Source organism: Drosophila melanogaster, chromosome 3L, assembly GCF_000001215.4.
Source record: "Drosophila melanogaster chromosome 3L".
NCBI classification, from domain to species: Eukaryota; Metazoa; Arthropoda; class Insecta; order Diptera; family Drosophilidae; genus Drosophila; species Drosophila melanogaster.
Window position 1 is genome coordinate 12,271,623 of NT_037436.4, and position 19,295 is coordinate 12,290,917.

A 19,295-nucleotide genomic window follows, 5' to 3' on the forward strand; every position below is an offset into this window, starting at 1 on the left:
TACCCGGTAAAATAAAAGAAAACCACACTGTTTATTTCTGCGTACGACTATTTATTTAACTTTATTAGTTCTCCCGTTTAAAATGTTTGGTATTAATCGTTATTACAGCAATAAAAGTTGGTGTTCCTGCTACGCTTCCTCACACCCACATACACACATCCTCGATCCTTGGGCCTTCCCCGCTCCACTTTGCTTGTTAATGGATAACTAAACATATGGTCTACATTATATAGATGTACACGTTATACGAAATATTACAAATAGTTGGCCAACATGCTATGCTTAGGCGTAATTCAAATAAACACGAATACATAAGTTATTATTTTAGCCTGTCCTTGCTTAAAGGTTGTACTTTTGTCTTAGTTTTTAGCATTGAAATCAGTGAACGAGAAACGGAACTAAAGCCTAACTTAAGCGTAAACGAATTGGGTTCAGTATTTGGTTTGGTTTTCAATTGTAAGTAACAGCCATTGGAAGTGCGTGTTTTCCTCTGTCTTGGGTTTTGTTGCGATGGTTTCGATGATGGCGATTAGCTTGTGCATCGGATTCCGTGTTTCCTGGACTAAGAAACCAGCGTGTGATGGTAGTGTACACGCTTCTTCTTTCGACGCCTTGGTCGCGGTTTCAATTGACCCACGGCTCCATTATTCATATTTTCCTCCTCCTGAACTCCGACTGCTGCTCCATGGATAGTGACAGTGTAGGAGTGCAGCTGGAGCATCTCTCCGACGGTTCCCGGTTCCTGACTTATGCTGTGTGATGCTGGTGTGTGACTGGCGGTTGGTGGTGCGCTAGAAGTAGCTACTGCTGCTGCTGAGGAGTCCACCTGAGCTTGTCAGGCGAAAGTCACTTGGTAGAAGAGCCACTCTTCCATGAACGACGGCACAAACGCCTTGGTGGTGGTGAACTTCACCTTGGGACGCAGCAAATTCAACTGCTCCTCGAATAGACGCAGCTGCACCTTGCAGGTGGACCCATTGCCATGAGTCAAATACTTTCCGTCGGGTTTCAGCACCTTGAAGGAGTGCTCGAAGATGGTACGAATGAAATCCCAGGTCTCGCCCTCCGGGGCATCGGTTATGGGTATGTCCGTAAGATCCCCAAAAACGTAGTCGAACTTGCGGCCCTCGGCGATGAACTTCTTCAAGTACTCCACACAGTCGCCCACAATGATCTCGTACTGATCGCCCTTGCGTTTCTCCAGCACATCGCCGCAGATCACGTTGAGGTATTTGTTGCAGGTTTGCATCACAAGCTCATCGATCTCCAGCATCACCACATGCTTCGGATTCTCCTTGAGTAGCTCGTACAACAAGGCGCCATCACCGCCGCCCAGGATGCAGATCTCCTTGCCCTCGTAGTTCTCCACGCCGCGACACATCAGGGTCTCCGTGTAAATCAAATCGGATTCAGCAATGTCTGTACGTGGAAAATGGGAAATTAGACATCTATATTTAAAAAAGAATCAAAAGAAGTTGCTATTACCCTTTTCATAACCGACAGCTTAAAAAGTTTTTAATCTAGTCGAGAATTCATGTTTTCAAATTCAGCTTTCTTATTCTTCTTTTAAGCAATAAGAATATTTCATTATATTTAGTTAACAAGCAACTAGGTGTTCGTGATATGGAATAATTGTCAGGTAACATAGCATTAGCATCCAGAAAATGCCCGTGATATGGAATATTTACTTTTGTGCATTATGTTTATGTGCAGTTTATATTTATTTATGATGACCTTTTCTTAAAGGCAATTGCACGTGACCTTTACTGCGGCACTTCCACTAATCGATTGGTGACCCTGACACCGTTGGCGCATCAATGTGTGAATGTGCCACTTATTGCATTCAGATGCCTATACTAGGTATGGTTTACTTACTCTGCAGCTCGTCGAGGAGCAGCATGTTGCCCAGGGTCTTGGAGTGCATGATTTGAATCTTCTGGAAGGGCGAGCGCGCCTCGAAGACCACCTTGTCGATGTCGTACTCGATGATGCGCTCATCTGCGGAAGATGTGCCATGGATTAGTGATGCCTTATTAGTGACCGTATTAAGTGCGATATTGATTATTACTAGTACTGATTTCGGCTCAATTGTTAGGCGTCGCATGCAGAGAAACAAGTTTAAGACCAACGAAATGCACTCTTACGGAAAGTAAACGAGATATAGATAGAGAGAAAATCAGAAGTAAATGACTGAAATGATCTATCATGCTGGGTGCCACTAGAAGAACTCTGATACAATCAGCTCGATGGTGCTGCATACGCTCAATGGTCATACGGTCATACGATCACACACAATTCGGATGACATACAGTAGCGGTAGTACGAGTAGTATTTGCTCTATTTGCAATATGTTTAACCAAACGGATTGGGTTTGCCTTACCTGACGATGGGAAGTACCTGGAGACATCGCCGCGCTTCAGCGTCGGCAGCTTCTGGGCCTTGATGGCCTTCAGTTTGATTGCCAGGACATTCTCCAGGCTCTTACCGCTCTGCGGATGTCCGTTCGATTTTACATAGTAGTATATTGTTTTTTTTTTTTATAAACCGTGTTGTATTGATATTTTCGTGTTGTTGTAGTCGATTGTCAATTGTTGAGGAACCAATTTATGAGCGAGCGTACGACGTGGAGCGAATACGAGTACGAGATCGATTTCGAGGCGGGGCAGGTGACACATGTGCGTTGGGGCGTAAGTATAATTCAATAGTTTACACATTTATTCACAAGTTCGTGGCAATTTTGGTGTGTAATTTGGTCCAGGAGATGGTGGCAGCGGTTGTTCATGATGATCGATGGATCGGTTGAGTGTCGATGGAATAGATATGAAAATAAAACGTAATTTAAATTAAATAATAATCTTAGAACAGTGGGTATGCTAAATTGCAGTGATGCCAAGGAGCTGATATAAAATCAGCGTGGATACATAAAGGTATAAAGAGATTAAACCCACAGTACAATAATATGAGCAACTTGGCACCACTACTGCAAAGGTAGAAGGCTTCTTCCAAAGATTAGACAAACTAGCATGCAGGAGTGGCCTGGAAAAGTAATCCCCTAGAAGGTAACACGCTAGGCTAACATGATCGGTGGCTTTGGAGATGTGCAGAGCTTGGGAGGCGGTTCAAATTCTGGGCTGGAAATGACAACTCGGTGAATTTACATCAGCTGCGATACGGTGTCCAATTTATGTGATAGTCATGAGGGTTTTTTTTCTAATTTTATTTATTTTCTTTGCGGTGGCGGCAATCGGAAATACTAGTGGAAAAACTGCACAGGTGTTCTAGATTCTGCAGTGGAATTTTGAAAGAGAATTTCGGCATAAATTGTAGGTAATTGTATGTGAAGTGAGTTTGAGTAGATAAGTTATATATATTCATTGCAAATGAAACTAGCAGGAACTAAACTGGATTTTTTTTGATTGTACATATATGTAGGTTGCATTAAGTTCGACCAACCTGAGCTAGTCATATATATGTCGATATATCCGCCGCGTTTAATCGGCGGCAAGTACTTGGACCGATCGGAATCAAATTTCTGCCGCAAAATCAGTTCCATGGTGCGCATGGTCTGCAATGGTAATTCCATTATTGAGGTCCTTCTTGCAAGGGGGCGTCGGATGTACAAATGTGCATGTTGGCTCGATGGGGGCTGGGGTACTCAGTATGAATAAATTATATTAATGGAAGGTGACCTTCATCCGCCAGGCGCGGAAAACTCTTCGAACGACCCACCCCACTCACACCAAACGGCGACACACAGGCAGCCCGGCCCAAGAAAAATACTATTTTTAGTCCAAATACTTGATACTTATGAAAAAGGAAAGTGAACAGAACGAAACGAAAAAGGGAATATATACCTATATCTAGATATAGCTAGTAGCCATGCAAGTATGTGCATTCTGGCGACACATTTGTTTAGTTGCATGTGCAGCAGGCATATGTTATTGCAAAATCACAGAAATCACAATAGAAGGCTTAGCCACATGCGGCTTGCGAAATCCACAGGCCAACAGCAAACAGTCGTAAGCAGAAAAAATATTGACGGCTAGATAAGAAAAGTTCCGCACTCGCGAATAAAACAGCTGCGATCGGCAAGATATAGCATTTCAAATGATACGAGGAAATAATAATGGGTCTGATAATATTAGTTACTCCTATAGAAAAGTTGGTTTAGGTTGATTTCTTTGTTCGATTACTTGATTAAATTATTTATAAAGTACAAAGGTTTGTTGAGATTATATCCTAACTAACTCCATCATTGTATAAAAATATAATTTTATAAAAATTTTACTTGGGATTTTGTTAAAGCTATAGTTATAGAACAAAACAATTTTAGACTTTTTGACATAATTTAATTTTTTTGATGCTATTTAGCTTACCGTAGCTGTAGGCATATGTACATGGGACATTTTCTCTAGCATTTTAGATGTACTTAAACAAATGATGGAAGAAATTGAAATATTCTATCAAATTTTATATTCTTTGTTGTTTTACAAACAAATACTGGTTGTCATTTTGAAAACCCTCAGATTTGTGGTATCAACAGTCATTTTGTTGACTTAGGTTTGTTTATATGTGCATGCGTAAGTAGAGTAAACTGGTATAAGAAAGTTTAAGTATCAAATGAAATAATGCGTGCCTAAGGGTGTAACCTGAAATCTGGTTTCTGTAATAAGGGCCGCATATTCCGGGTGTTTTTCTTCTTATTAGTATGGGTACCATGCCCCAAAGGGGCGCCAATCAATAGATCGCGAGTCGAACCCAACCCACGTGCTCCGGCCAAATGTGAAAAGCATAGAAACGGGACCGGAACGACAAGTTAACCTAGCAAAGCCCAGCTGAAATCGCTATGTATGTGATGTGTGCTTCAGAGGTGTTAGATAATAGAAACTGGTGAAAGTGCTGGGATGGGGGCAGCCATCACTTGAGGCCAAGGACGGACGAACTGACCCTGACCAAGTGCCGGCCATTTGAGCTCGCCGAGTGGTCAGGAACACACTCACACACACAACCAATCAACCCACCCACATGGTTGCCCACTTGCCATGCACACACCCCCACATGTATGTATGATGAAGCAACAACACTCGGGTACAAGTGCGCGGAAAATCAATTTTACCCGGTGGGTGGAAAACCCTTTCCCCAACTAATCAGCCGAGACACGGAAACTGGGAGGGTAAGAAAGATGTGGGTGGTGGTGCTGCTGTCGGGTGTTTGCTTGCTTGTTTTTTGAGTTTTTTAAAGGAATCTAAATTGCACTGAATACGTACGTCGAAGGATATGCTCGGCTCCTTGCCATCGGGCAGGAAGTACTCCACGTTGAGCGTCAGCAGGCCGTGCTGGAAGATGCGGCAGGTAATCACCGTGTCCTTGTTCTCGTGCAGCACCGCAAAGTAGCCGTTTTCCGGCGACTCCATCGAGTAGGCCAGCTCCAGCTGGGGGAACAGCTGCTCCAGCTCGTTACGCAGGATTTTGGCCACCTGGAGGCGCGCCTCCTCATCCGCCGTCTTGTCCTTGTCCAGCGTGAAATCAAACAGTATCGTCTGGGCCGCCATCGTGCTTAACTTGCGCTAATCCGTTGAACAAAAACGCTGAACCGCGTACCGACCGAAACGAAATACTAGTGATGCGCCTTACGAGCACCGATAGCAAGTCGATTTCGATTGCACTTCTAGTGTGGCTGTATAATACAGTTAATTAAACCTTATTATTTTTTTTAATATAAGAAACGGTTTATTAAATAATTGTAAAAAATAATAAAGTACATTTAATAATAATGTTATAAATTCCTCTTAATAAATTTTTGAAGGGTACTTGGCCCACAATTTTGTATTGAATATATAGCGCTTTGTTATGTATGTTTACCTAATAAATATTACATTGGTACGTTTTGCTGGAAACACAATTAAATACAAATCTTAATTAATATTTAAGAAATATTTCTTTAAATCTATCGTGTCACAACCCAGCCACTGAAACACCCCCGCCCGCACCTATCGATACGTGCTCCCACTTATCGGCAGTTGGCTGCCCACTTTTGCCACCCCTAAATCGCAGTTCCCACGACAAGTTCCGCACTTGCTCGGAGTTTTTGGGTGTAAACAACATTGGAACGCGGTAAATCATACAAAAATTACATAAATCGCATAGGTGACAGCAGCGTGGAAGGGTAGTGCGTACCAGTGCGGAACATGAAAAGCACACCAAGAGCGAAATCAATGCGCACCTGAACCTGAACTTGAATATCGCATGTGTGCTATGTGCTATTGTTGCTGCTTTTATGCTAGACGTAGGCCAACAACACAAGAACAACAAGGCTGCGCTGACGGGAACAATGGTCTGCTAATTATAAATCTCTCGATCCCAGAGAATCGAATCAGCCAGCAGACGACGGATATTGTGCTTGTGTTCAGACGTTCAGATGCTGAGTGCTCAGTGCTTGGATGCGTGGGCGCCGCAGCATGCCAATGTTGTTACGTCGTCGCCAAAGACCACCCTTCCGCGACCAACCACCCCCCAAATCGCCCACAATCCTCCCCATTTTATATATCGCGACGGTGTCGCCACAGTTATTACCCAGCATATTGATTTTCTGAATCCTTTCAGCTCTCTCGCCCCAAAGGATCTGCCCACATATGTGTTTTTTTTATTTAGTTGCTTGCAGGTTAGTAAGTGTATTATACCCTTGGTATTACCAACCCGCCTAAATGTTTACCTTCATTAAAATCTTACAGAACAGCACACGCAATCGCCGCCAGTCAGCCCAATTAGCCTGATTTCGTGTACGTCATCGCCGAGCCCAAAATAATTTGCATTGCGACCAGCCAGAACGCCGGACCAAAGTCGCATTTGCATTGTGCTCGCTCGATGACGTCTGGCTTTACTATTTATATGGCCGGCAGCCAGAGGCCATCGCACAATGAGCTCGGTTCGAGAGATCCGGCAGATAGAGCGAATTAACTTGACAAAAGGGGGGCATGATAACCACTTAGCACCTTCACCTTAGATGATAGAATCATTTCGTTCGGACTAAAGCCAACATGCAGCACAGCAGCGCGGGAAGTGAGGAACGGATAACCAGTTCCACCAGCAGTCCCAGATCCGGTCACAAGACCGCGAGCTCCCTGTTCGGTTTGCTGAGCAAGCGACCTAGTAAGGTGGAGCCACATCCCGTGACACCCGAATCGCCAAGATTACAACAGAGACCCGTGTCCGCCTGTGGCCAATACGATGTCAGTTTCGCCAAGTGCAATGCAGATACGTCTGCAAACCATGTCAATAACAATGGGAGCACCCTCAAAAGCCAAACGCTGCCGCTGGAGAAGTCGCACAGCGGGCTGATCAGCTTCCACAGGCGTGCAAAGCCAAGTTCCTCGAAAGGAAAGAATCACTCGCACCGGCACAGTACGGATGCTGGTTCCCAAAGCGATGGAGGAGCCGACGTGGTGATGCGGCGCAAGTCGCCCAAGCATCGCTCACCCAATCACAATAGATTTAGTCACCAGTTCAGTCTGTGCTGCAAGGCGGAAAAGAAACCGATGACACCGCCGGTGACCGTGCGTTATAACTCCATACCGGATAGCAACAGTGTTCTGCGGCGCGATAACCTCTCGCTAAGTTGGAGCATGGTGGACAACAACTCGGGCTCGCTGCACTCCAGCGAAGGATCCTCACACCGACCGCGTCCGTCCAGTGAGTGTGCCAGTGCGCCAGAATCACCGGTGGCCAGCAAAACCTTCTTTGCCCACTGCAGCCCTGCTGCGGCCAGCGCTTCGGTGGCACGGAGCGAAAGCCTTCAAAATCGCTCGCCCATTCGACCCATGGCAGTATCAGCCTGCCGATCCCGACTGCGTTTAAAGCTCTATCCACCTGGACAAGAGTTACCCCCTCTTCAGGCAGCCACAGAACCTGGTGACATTAAAAGAGCCACCACACCACAGCACATGTCCTCGCCGAATATAGCCACTCAGCCAGATGGAATAGAACACATAGAGGAGCAGCCAGGCGTGAGGTTTATGTCGCACGAGAACATGACACTCCAAAGACAGGGTTCGGGATCTAATCTGGCTCGCCAGACTTTAATGGCGGCACATGCATTGAATCTGATCCCGGCGGATAACGCCAGGGAGCGAAGTTACCTGGATGGCAGGCTGGGATCAACTTCCCTTTTGGGTCCCAGTGAGCTAAGCCGCGTGCTGCCGCAAAAGGAGATTACCGTCTTTGTGGGAACTTGGAATATGAATGGCCACAGTCCACCCAAGTATGTAAATTTAATAAATTAAGTCTAAAAGCTTATGAGTTCATATCTCAATTATTCTTTTTATTGCAGACAACTTAATGATTTTGTGCTGCCAGCCAATGTGGAGCACGTGCCCGACATTGTGGTAATGGGCACACAGGAGTCCACCCCAGACCGCTTCGAGTGGGAGGTCACCATTCAGGAGACCCTAGGTCCCTCTCACGTGCTCTTCCATGCCACAACTCTGGGTACCCTCCACCTGGCTGTGTATATGCGACGGGACTTGATCTGGTACTGCTCCGTTCCCGAGGACGCATCTATGTCGGTGCGCACGGGCTCCGCCTTTCGGACAAAGGGTGCCGTGGCCATATCCTTTTGCCTGTTTGGCACTTCCATGCTGTTTGTGACCTCGCATTTAACGGCGCACCAGCAGAAGGTTAAAGAGCGTGTGTCGGACGTTAAGCGGATAATCAATGCTCTGGACTTGCCTCGCAATTTGCCCAATCAGCGGCATAAGAACAAAGATGTCACGCAGAACTTTGACAATGTCTTCTGGTGCGGCGATCTTAACTTTCGACTGGGTGAGCCGCGTGAAAAGCTGCTGGAATGGATTCAGAACACCAAGTTCCCGCTGCCGTCGCATTTACCGCACGGTTACATGCACACGGATCAGTTGACTTCCGTTCTGGCTGATGGCGCCGCCTTCCGAGGATTTATGGAGGCGAACATCACATTTCCACCCACGTACAAGTACGATCCGGGCAGCCAGAACTTTGATACCTCGTCGAAGCAGCGAGCTCCCGCCTACACGGATCGCATTCTCTACAAGTACCGCCAAATGCAGGGACTAGTCATCCGTCGGCAGACCCTAGTGCCTGGTGTATCCACACCCACGCAGCCGCATGTCCAATGTCTGCTCTATGACTCGGTGCCATCGATAACCACCTCGGACCACAAGCCAGTTTGGGCGCTTTTTCGAACACTCATACGTGCAGGAACCGATGCGTGAGTAATTGGAATTATTACAAAGAAAATAGGATTCTAATGAACTTTCCTTTTTCTTCAGAATTCCCTTGGCTGCTGGGCTCTTCAGTCGCGACATTTATCTGGAGGGAATGCGTCGACGCTTGAATAACCAATATAGCGGCGCCTCCGCCGTTTGTGTGTTGCAGTAAACTACTGAGATGCTAACCAAAGCTAGGCTTCCTAATGGCCGCCTACCCACGTTGAAATCTATTTAGTCATTTACTCGAATCTCAAAGTGCTAGTCAAAGCTTTCCTACGGTTGTGCGACGCCTTTGTATTAACCCGATTAGATTGTTATCCAGTGCGCTGTCGGATATCGAAGTAACGATATAACCATTACTTACCCTGCAATGCTGCGGTAGATCTTAGGCGCTGCCTTTCGCCTCGAGGCCTTAGTCGTAATACGTTCCTTATGAGATTATCTAATACATACTCGTGCAACAATTCTGTACCTCTACTCTGAAGCACAAGCTTAGTTCGTAGATAAACTAAATCTGATAGTTAAAGTTTAGTCAAATATTGAAATGAAATCGAAATATGAATTACTTTGAATGTGTAATGTTAACTAGCAGTAAATATATTTTATGCATCTAAAGGAAGAGCTTTATTAATTGTTGAAATACTCATTATTATTTATTGTTAGTCTTATTGTTTATTATTATTATTATTATTATTATTATTTATTATTACTATTATTATTTAGTTTTTATAAGAGTTATTGTTGAATTATGTATAGTGAAGTTGATTACTTTTATAATTTGAAACCCAAATGAAGTTTTTAACTTTATTCAAGTAAGCGCCAATTTTTTGTTTACTTTTATTAAACGATTAAACGCTTGAGCTGCCCGTTTGCGTACTTAAATTCCAAAATTCCAAAATTGCTGGGAGCAGGCCACTCGACAAAAACAAAAGCGTATATGCTGCGGGGTCGTTTATTCCCCGAAAATGCGCCAAAAACGACCGGAACGACCAACTGCTCTACCCCCCCATCATACCCGTGCGCCACTTGGACACACACACGCAAATATGTTAAACTTTTGACCAATTTCAACTTGAGTTGGTTGCCATCGGACACACTCCGGGGGCAGCAATTTATTGGATGGCCATGGCGATTGGATGGCGCTCGATGGCCATGCTGCAGTCGCACAGCCACTGGCACCGCCACTTGCCACTTGTGCGCCAAACAAGTGGCCTCGCGGTCTCCTACCTCCATTGCCCCATCATCCAATTACCCCACCAATCCCGCCCAGCACATGCAGGTCCACCCAGAAAAGCTGGTTGCCATTTGTGGTTGCTGAAAATGCGTGTGAGTGTTCGCCTGGCGGGGGTCTATCGTGAAGTTTTAAATATGTTTTGAAAAGTTGATTTTAGATTTAAAATATGTGACAAAAAGTTTCAAATAATTAGCATGCAGCTTTCATTTCAGATCATCAGTCCAAATAATGTTGTTCTTTAAATGAATTCGAAATAGTTAATGACTAAATTTATTTTTAGAAATAGAATTGAAAATCTAATTTCAGTTATTATGTTTGTCAACTTTTTACTTCTTATTCAGCTTTTTTACTTACCATCTACAGCCTATTAACCGAACATCCCTCGATTATGTGGGTATCCAAGTGTTCCAACCACTTGTCAAAAATCCGTTTTCGAAAACGATTTTCAAGATGTCGTTGATTGAAATGCCCCTGCCAGACGGACTCGAATCCTTTTGTATTGGCCATTTTCGCTTTGAGTGCCCCCGCGGCAACTCACCGTACTCTTTTTTTTTGGGGGGGCCAGGGAAATATTTGTTAAAAAAAAACGAGAAACAATTCGGGATGCAGTTTTTTCCGCTGCGGTCAGCGGATGGCATTGCTGAGTATTATTGTTTTTTCTGACGCTGCTGCAAGCGCTGTAATTCATAAAGTTTTTGGTGCAATGCATTCACTTTGGTTTTGCCACGGGCATTGGATGAAATTAGTTTGCGGCGACTTTGCGAAATAATATCGTAAATGAAAAGTGGCCAAAAAGGGCAGAAGCTCATTTCCTTTTCCGGTTGCAGGGCCGGTGCGAAAATTTAACCACAATATATATGTGAAATTATATTAGCATTGGAGTCGGCCAACTTGGCGAATATAAAAACTATGCCCCCTCCATGGATGGGGCATGTGTGTGTCTGACTGGGTTTGCACTGAACATTAATATCCTGTGCGCATTCGTACGTGTTAATATGACTTTATGACTTCATATGTGTCCATATTTTTGTCCTCGCCGCTTCACACTAAAAAGTTTTATTGTTAGTTACGCTTCTGCTGCTGCTACTGCTGCCGCCATCAAAGCAACCATTTTCATTCACAGCGCCGGAGATGCAGAAATTATTAAAAATTTTCCCATCTCGTATCTCAGGCACTCGTTTGCACCGTCACAGACGGAACTTTTTCATATGTAACTGCGAGATGCCACGGATGCACCACGGAACGATGGGAGCGATCGAAGGGGGGGGGGAGGCGGAGGGATGAAGTGGTGGAGCCGGCGGCCTGATGGATGGGAGTCCTTTAGGTGCTTTGCGTGGGCATCAAACAGTGGGCAACAGTGCGTATGCGTAATATGGTAAAGGGTGTCTGTGGCTTAACTTTTCTTATTTTAACAAAACCAATCGACTTCGGAGCTTAATAATCTATCTTTATATTCTGTGTATATATGTACTTTAAACTGGGCTCATGCAAATTATTCTTTTGTCATGATTTTTATTGATTCCTTATTACTATTTACTTACGATGTTTATAGATTTCATTGAAATTAATTTGTAAATTCCTTTGATGTAATACAGGTTCCACTTCCTTTCTAGTTTGCTCGGCGAAGTTCTGACTCCACATTAACGAAAGTTCCCATACGCCATGCCCCATCCTTGAGTCCCCCTTTTCGGGATAAACCCCCTTGGAATATACCCGGCATACGGCGAAGCCACTTGAATGCTTATTGTACATTTCAAACAACTCTATTACGAATATTTTTCATATTTTCTTCGCAAGTGGGGCACGGAAAAAGTTAACATTAAAAGCGATGGCGGTGCCGAAAAGGCAGCCGGAGTGACTTTTCCCCATTGCCGGAGCAGGAGTGCTCCAAAGGATGGGGCAGCTGAACTCAAAGCAACCAATTCGCATGCGGCACGTTACATTTTCGCAATAAAAAATGAAAACCGCTTTGCATGCATCTGTAGGAGACTGCGAATCGCACTTGCTTCTGTGTGTGTGTGAGAGTTGAAAAGGGGGGGGGGTAAGGGGGAAAAGTAATAAATGTACGTGCCACACTAACAACAACAGCCGGAAAAGCAGAAGGAAAACTCTGCTCGTGTCAATTTAGCGCGAAAAAATGAGGCAAACTTCGAATGGTCGATTCTTTAAATATCCTTCAAAATAAATATTTGGTAGAAAAAGCTAAATATAATAATTATCCGAAAGCTTAAATTGAACATAGGAATTTGACTTTAGTGCAGTTATATTAAAATCTTGACTAGAATATAAGAAAATACAAAATTACTATCACTTCTAATATAATTGAAAAATGTTTCCTTTAATAAGGTTTTAGTTTTATCAAAAAGTAATACACTTCTTTTAAGGACATTGGGGACGATCAGGATGCATGCAAATGCATGGTAACGAATGTGGGTGGTGAGAAATGGGAGTCCTGGAATACGAGTATATGCAATAAAAATAAACTACGATTTAGTTTGACTGCTCTGGAGTCCTGCACCATACCATCTCACCCAAGTCCATCTTTTGGTATCGCCATACGCCGCCAAGCTACTGCTTCTATTATGCGAATATCCTGGCGTTTCTTGGGGGTGTCCCTCCTCCTTTCAAAAAAAAAAAAAAAAAGAAGAAGGGAGTGAGCTGCAAAGGCGGAGTCTGCGGCGACGGGTCGCAACTGCTTCGCACGCACCACTCTCTCGCGTTTGAAGTAGCTTTGGATTGTATAAAAGTATCCATAGCTACCATAATTTAATGAAAACATAATCTGCATTCAGCAGAAAAAGAAGAAAATCGGTGAGCCAACGCCGAAGCCGGAACCCGCGAGTGGAAAGCGCCCAACAAAGGGAATCTCGGCGACAAGGAGATCCTGCTGAAAAATCGTATTAAATGGCGACAGGTCTCCTCGAGGGTTTTTCAGGGGCTTTTGTTGGTCGCCAAATCCCTCTAGCCGATGTCAGATGGTCTTCTTAATTTTTCGTGAACAAGTGGCTTGCCAATATTTCAAGCGGGTCTTAAGTGTGTTTATAATTGGCCAAAATGTGGCTGAAGCTTTGCTAATTAAAATAATGGCTAAAAATATTCAAGTCACTTAAAACTAGTTTTAATGTCTGTTTTAGTAGGAAGAGGTACATTTTTTATTTTATGCATTAATATTTTTTTATCGCATGCATATCAGTTACCAATTCAGATATCTCATGCCATTCGAACCTTAGCTACTTGAATGATTTGAGCGCCAGTTGATATATTAAATTTACTACCCGAACCGCGGGGCATTGGCAAGTATCTGGTTGCGTTTTATTTTCCATCCGCATTTTGTTTAATTTTTTTTTTTTAAGAATTTCTTATGATTCCCTGGCTTGCAGCTTCAACCGACAACTTGAGCAGCGACTTGAGTAGCTGGCAAGGAAAGTTTCCAAGACAACTCCTTCAGGTTCGCGGGGCGGCAAGGCAAAAAGAAAGTCGAGGGACTTCTGGCTAAATATCCTTTAGCCTTTGGAAAATCAGTAAGACTCGGCTCGGAGGACCACTTGTGAATACGCTTTGATGCGCATGGCTTTGTGGGGCTGATGTGACTGATGTTTTTCATTTTTTTTCCCCCGCGGTTCAGTGGGGTTTCTATTTATACGCTCTTTGGTGGGGGATCCATCCAGCTACTGCCCTCTTTATTTTTTGTGTCTGCCTTGATATTTATTTATTTTGAGTCGCTTTTCAAGTATTTCGTGAGTAGCGTAAAATACGCTCGCGAAATGTAATAAAAACATTTTTTACCAGCGGCTGCAGCCGAACATCTTATTCCTTCCGTATGCTGCAGCCGATTTCTAGTGGCTCAGACTCAACTTCTTGGCTTTGAGCTACTGAGCTCGCAGTTTGCCGCTTGTAAAGTATCTACAAGATATTTTTAATACATGCTCGCGTAGGTTCTTCACCCACTTAGAACACTCATCCGTACTGTTGGAATCCATTTGATGTTCGCTAGCTTTCCATTTTTTGTGTATTTTTTATTGGGCAGCATAATGAAAAACATTCCAGTCATATGCAAAAATATGCGATGCATTTTTGTGTATTTTTTTCATGACTCCATGTTTAGCCAAATTACGGACGACTATGAAAATGTTGCAAGTGGAAATTCCCTTTAAAAATGTACTCAACATTTACATATTAAGCGACTCCCACTCATTTGCATTCGGTTTTTGGGCTCTTAGACTTTGGCTTTTGAGACGGCAACACCTTGTCTCGAAAGTTAATCTTCGTGCAGCTGAAGCTGCTACACATTCATTGTCTTGAACTACGCCCCTTTGCTGTCTGCCCTCCCTGTCAACTGGTCCTGCCCGTTGTCCTGCTCCTCTTCCTGCTCCCAGCTCAGCTTCAGTTTCTCATTCCGATCCTGCTGATGAGATGACTCGCCTGCCAAACTCAGCCGTCAAAAAGCGACGATGTAGAGGAGTTGAATTGGGGTTACCACACATTCTCGTAGTTCGTGTTCGATTCGCCAGCTGTCGAGCTTTGCAATTCAAATTTTCCATCCTCACTTCATGGGTGACACCAGCAAAGGGCGAGTAGCTAAAGGAAAATTCGGAGACAATTAATTTTGGCAAAGGGATACCGAGTTGGGCTTATAAAACTGTTGCTTAGTTGGATTTGTTAAATCTATATTCAGCGAGCTTATTAAAATTACTTATTTTGTTGGCAAAAAATCTTATATGTTCCAAAGTAAAACTAAAAATTAATACATATTAGCCAAGTTAAATTAACCGTCCAACAAATTAGACGAGTTTAAAAAGTAATGCTATATAAATTTCAAATATCTGTGTTGATTACTGCGGCATATGGTCGCAGCCCCACTCTTTTTTCATTAGATGCCAATGCCTGTTGAAGATCCGAAACAAGCTGTAGGATCCACTTTTAGGCCTATTAGAAACTCATTAGTCTGGCCCAAACCGGTCAAGTTAGAACTAATAATGTGGTGGCCTCGTCTGCTGGCCATCGGCAGCTCAATCGAAAGAACTTTCCAATTTAACGGCAAAGTGTGGCGCCGGCTTTGTACAGTACAACGGAAATCTCCGGGGCACCGAATGAGTGGAAAAGTGGCGCCTTCTCTGCGGTTCGTCGAGGATTCGAGGAGGCGGCCAAGTGGCCAATTACGATTCCGAATGCTGCACACAGGGCACCGAGCAATCTCAATCTGTGGCATCAAGTAGACAAATATAGACTATTGTATGCCTATGCACGTAATGCATTCCCATCCTGTCTCCATTTGGCATTCAAAAACTGTGCGTCTGTGCGATTTTGACGCATATTTGCCGGGCCCAAAACTACCTCACCCAAACTGTCGTTCGCATTGATACTCACATTGGTACACGGAGAAAAATTAGGGGTTTTTATAGTCGCAGCTACATTATTTAAAATGATCCATAAGAAGCTTTACAGGGTCTTGAGTTTATAGTTGCTGGTCTAAGGATTCAATTACCATTCAGATTGCTTGATCTTGAACTAACCTTAGTAATTATTTTTTTTTTCAGTGCTCATTTTGTATCTGTGCGTGGCAGCAGCAGGCTGAAATGCACAATTGCTTCATTTTGCAAAAGGATTTTATTAAACCCGAAGCCGAGTGAAGTTGAAACCGAAGCAAAGTGTTGGTCGATAAAGGCAAGTGGCAGGCTGTTTGGCGATGGCAGGAGTGGATCGAAGGATGTGGGTGCGAGTGTCCTGGATGCTTTTCCAAGGATACCATGCCAGGCAATCGAAGTCGATTTGCCTTCGAGCACGAGTGCATGAACGTATGTGCGTTTGTGCGTGTGTACGTCTGTTTGCGTAGTTATGGTAAATATTCATATTTGTAGCGTGTGCGCAATGTGTTGAAATTAGCATTTATGAATTTTGTGCCAAATGTGGAACTGAAACACTTACGTGGCACGTAAATACGCACGCACACATGCACACTGCTTGGCAATCCCAAACGAAACTACACTGAGTGACTGGAGCCCAGCACCCCTCACCCCTCATTTGGAGCCCCACTTCGGTACCCCCATTTGGTTTCTGTGTATTATGCGAGAGATTCCTGGTTATGGCTTTGTGGCTTTTTGAGGGGCCAGCGGCTCGCATTTAGTCATTGGCCGTCCATTTGCATTTAGATTGCGCCCCACTCCAGGCGGCCAGCATCCACGAATCTCCCAAAGCTGGCTAACCCGCAAAACCCCTTAACCCAATGATGCCAAACAACTGGCACAAGTGACTTCTTCGAACTGGTTTGGTCAGGAAAAGGCCAACGAGTGGAGTGACATCTGCTGCTCGACAATTTGTGCAGCCCTCTGCGGTGGGAAGTTCGTGTTCATGGGCACCGATTTACATAATTATAAGTGAAAAGTTTGCGACGAAAAATCTGCGTTTTCCTCGGTTTCCCATCGAAATAGTTTCACCAACTGCTGGTATTACAGTGCGGACTTTACTCACCTTTTTCGAATTGCGAGTGGATGTTTTTCAAGAAAATTCAATAAGCTTATAATATTAATAAATTAAATGGGTGGACACTTAAATCAGATACATCAATATCTATTGTGCCCAAACTACAATCGTTCATTCAGTTTGCCCAAAATTGATTTGCCATATCAATCGTCTAATGTTTTTGCCATTTATTTGGCAAATATCAATCCACATAGATTTTCCTACCTCAATATCGCATTTTAGCCTTTGTCAACACATGCGTCCTATGAAAATAAAAGCAAATGCACATTTATTTACCCGACATCCATATTGTTTATTATGCGATTTGCCACTCTTTGTGAACTGAGTATTGTGATGGTCTTTTATGGGAACGCAAAATTGATTTTTGATTTTTATTGTTTACATAAAATGCTGACGGCAAGTATTACGAGCTGGAAATTCATAAGTACCGTATAAAAAAGTAACTTTTGTCAACGTTTTTTTTAGAACTGATTCAATTTTGAAAGCATTTCCCTGGCTGATTTTCCCATAAAAGTCATTTTGCAATTTGAGGGACATTTTAGGGGACACCAAACTGGCGTTTGGTTTGGTGTTTGCTAAATTTAAAAAGAAATCATCTTTCGATTGCAAATTCAAAATTGAGTGGCTTTGTTTAATACTTAGGTTATTCTTTATAGTCAATTCTTTAAGAATAAATAAGTATTGATATAAAATAACGAAAAAGTATAGTAGTAGAAATCCTGAATGTAGTCATTGCCAAGTTATTTATTTTAGGAATATTGAAATCCATGAAAAAAGTGCCCTCTCAAGTGAAAGAGCATTTGAATAACTTTACCATCCATAGCAGTCACAGTAATTAATTGTGTAATTCACACATTAACGAGCGGAAAAGGATCATTCAGCGGAGGAGCACGTGGTTGAAGGTGGTGCAAGTGGTGCTCTCAATGGCAAAAGGACACTGCAGAAAGGACTTCCAGGACATCGCTTCGTCATTCTCGAGGGCAGTTTTTTCGGAATGCGCAATGCACTTGTTTGGCCTTGTCCGCTTTTGATTAATGATGCGGACACTGAATCTCTTTTTTACGGCCACAGTTAATGCGTGTATCTGCAAACGACTTACACGGATATCCTGCAAGGGAAATGGGGTGCGTGCAGATTCCTCGCCGATGATGATGGTGGTAGTGGTGATAGTGGTGGTGGTGGTGGCAGTTGGCTCAACGGTGGTTGAGTCCCGGCTCTTTGTTTGCCCACTTTTTCAGCGACCCCTACCACAAACATCCCCTTCGAGGACCGTAAGGATATCCTTGGCCGTATCGGTGTCGCGATTGGGGTTTAATCTGGTTAGCGGCCCTGACGACGATGACGACATCCGGGGAGGAGGCACAAAAACCGGATACCCGGCGAGACGGTGACGTTTAAGCACAATTGCTGTGGCTAATGTGACACATATTGTGACAAATTGCACAAACTTGTACGGAACTTGGCGGAGTGACGGGGTCCTTGTTCCTTCCGCGACGGGGTTGGATTCATCCGGAGTTGTGTAAACACGTGTTGCAGTTCCTCGTAAATCAATTAGCCACCGATTGTCCAAGTGTTTTCCATTCGAGTTCCTAAATTCGGAATCGGCCTAGTCTCGGAAGGATAACAATTATGCAAAAGCTTGCTATTCAGTGTTTGATTGCTATGAGGTGTTCGTCTGAACACAATTGGATCGATTTACAAAACAAATCAACTTGAATTTCATAATTATTTATAGTTTAGCTTTTTCAAGGATTTTATATAAATATTTTAGTAGGATAATGAAATGAATTTTCTCCTCTGCTTTCAAAAACCATATTATATTTAATATAATATAATATTGTTTTTCGGCAAAAAAGTTGTTTGTTAAAAAGCATTTTTTATAGTTTGGTTTTCTATGCCTTTGAAAGCTTAAGGATTTACCACCCAATTTGTCTTAGATTTTGGGTTTGGGACATTCCGATGCAGTTCTTCCGCTCAAGCAAAACGAAAGGCCAGGATGCTAGTTAAAAGTGCTGTCCTTGGGCGGCATTTGCAGCACATTCATGTCGACGCTATCAAACGGCTCGTCATCGTGGGGAGGATACGGTTCCGGATCCCTTCGTATCCGAGCCTTTGAACTACGCATGACGAATCGGCATTTTACGCCCATTCCGAGCCGAAAGGACGAATTCAGCAGGGTTGCGACTGCTGTGGCAAATGCTTTGTGCCTGTCAACCGAGCGGAACTAATTTCGAGACTGCACCTGCAGAGCCACCAACATGGGATGCACCAACCACCAACCCGGCCGGTGGGTGGATTGCGCAAGTGGTCCAGCTTCCAAGGGGGGTGGAAGGGCAGTA

The 19,295-nt window shown here is 43.7% G+C and overlaps 2 protein-coding genes and 2 long non-coding RNA genes across 8 annotated transcripts; 1 reads left to right on the plus strand and 3 right to left on the minus strand.

Annotated features, from left to right (window-relative positions):
- Positions 1 to 33: 33 nt before the first annotated feature.
- Sms (Spermine synthase) lies at positions 34 to 5,629 on the minus strand. Of its 4 annotated transcripts, none has more exons than NM_140308.3 (4): positions 5,268 to 5,629; positions 2,381 to 2,489; positions 1,876 to 1,998; positions 34 to 1,419 (listed from the first exon to the last, which is right to left on the minus strand). In NM_140308.3, the coding sequence occupies exons 1-4, from the start codon at positions 5,550 to 5,552 to the stop codon at positions 836 to 838; spliced, it is 1,101 nt and encodes a 366-aa protein (NP_648565.1). In that variant the 5' UTR covers positions 5,553 to 5,629; the 3' UTR covers positions 34 to 835. The 4 variants fall into 2 exon arrangements, with proteins under 4 accessions (NP_648565.1, NP_001287044.1, NP_729798.1 ...); NM_168496.2 differs by lacking the exon at positions 2,381 to 2,489 and adding an exon at positions 3,454 to 3,565.
- A 403-nt stretch (positions 5,630 to 6,032) lies between these two features.
- INPP5E (Inositol polyphosphate 5-phosphatase E) lies at positions 6,033 to 9,854 on the plus strand. 2 transcript variants are annotated; one of them, NM_140309.2, is made up of 5 exons: positions 6,033 to 6,114; positions 6,604 to 6,661; positions 6,732 to 8,257; positions 8,327 to 9,241; positions 9,303 to 9,854. In NM_140309.2, exons 3-5 carry the CDS (start codon positions 7,038 to 7,040, stop codon positions 9,409 to 9,411), a joined length of 2,244 nt encoding a protein of 747 aa, NP_648566.1. In that variant the 5' UTR covers positions 6,033 to 6,114; positions 6,604 to 6,661; positions 6,732 to 7,037; the 3' UTR covers positions 9,412 to 9,854. The 2 variants fall into 2 exon arrangements, with proteins under 2 accessions (NP_648566.1, NP_001261753.1); NM_001274824.1 differs by lacking the exon at positions 6,033 to 6,114.
- Positions 9,855 to 14,719: 4,865 nt separating this feature from the next.
- Positions 14,720 to 15,061, minus strand: lncRNA:CR46241 (long non-coding RNA:CR46241). The gene has a single exon (NR_133228.1). It is a non-coding gene; the product is annotated as a long non-coding RNA:CR46241 (long non-coding RNA).
- A 2,620-nt stretch (positions 15,062 to 17,681) lies between these two features.
- lncRNA:CR45658 (long non-coding RNA:CR45658) lies at positions 17,682 to 18,539 on the minus strand. The gene has a single exon (NR_124900.1). It is a non-coding gene; the product is annotated as a long non-coding RNA:CR45658 (long non-coding RNA).
- Between the last annotated feature and the right edge of the window lie 756 nt (positions 18,540 to 19,295).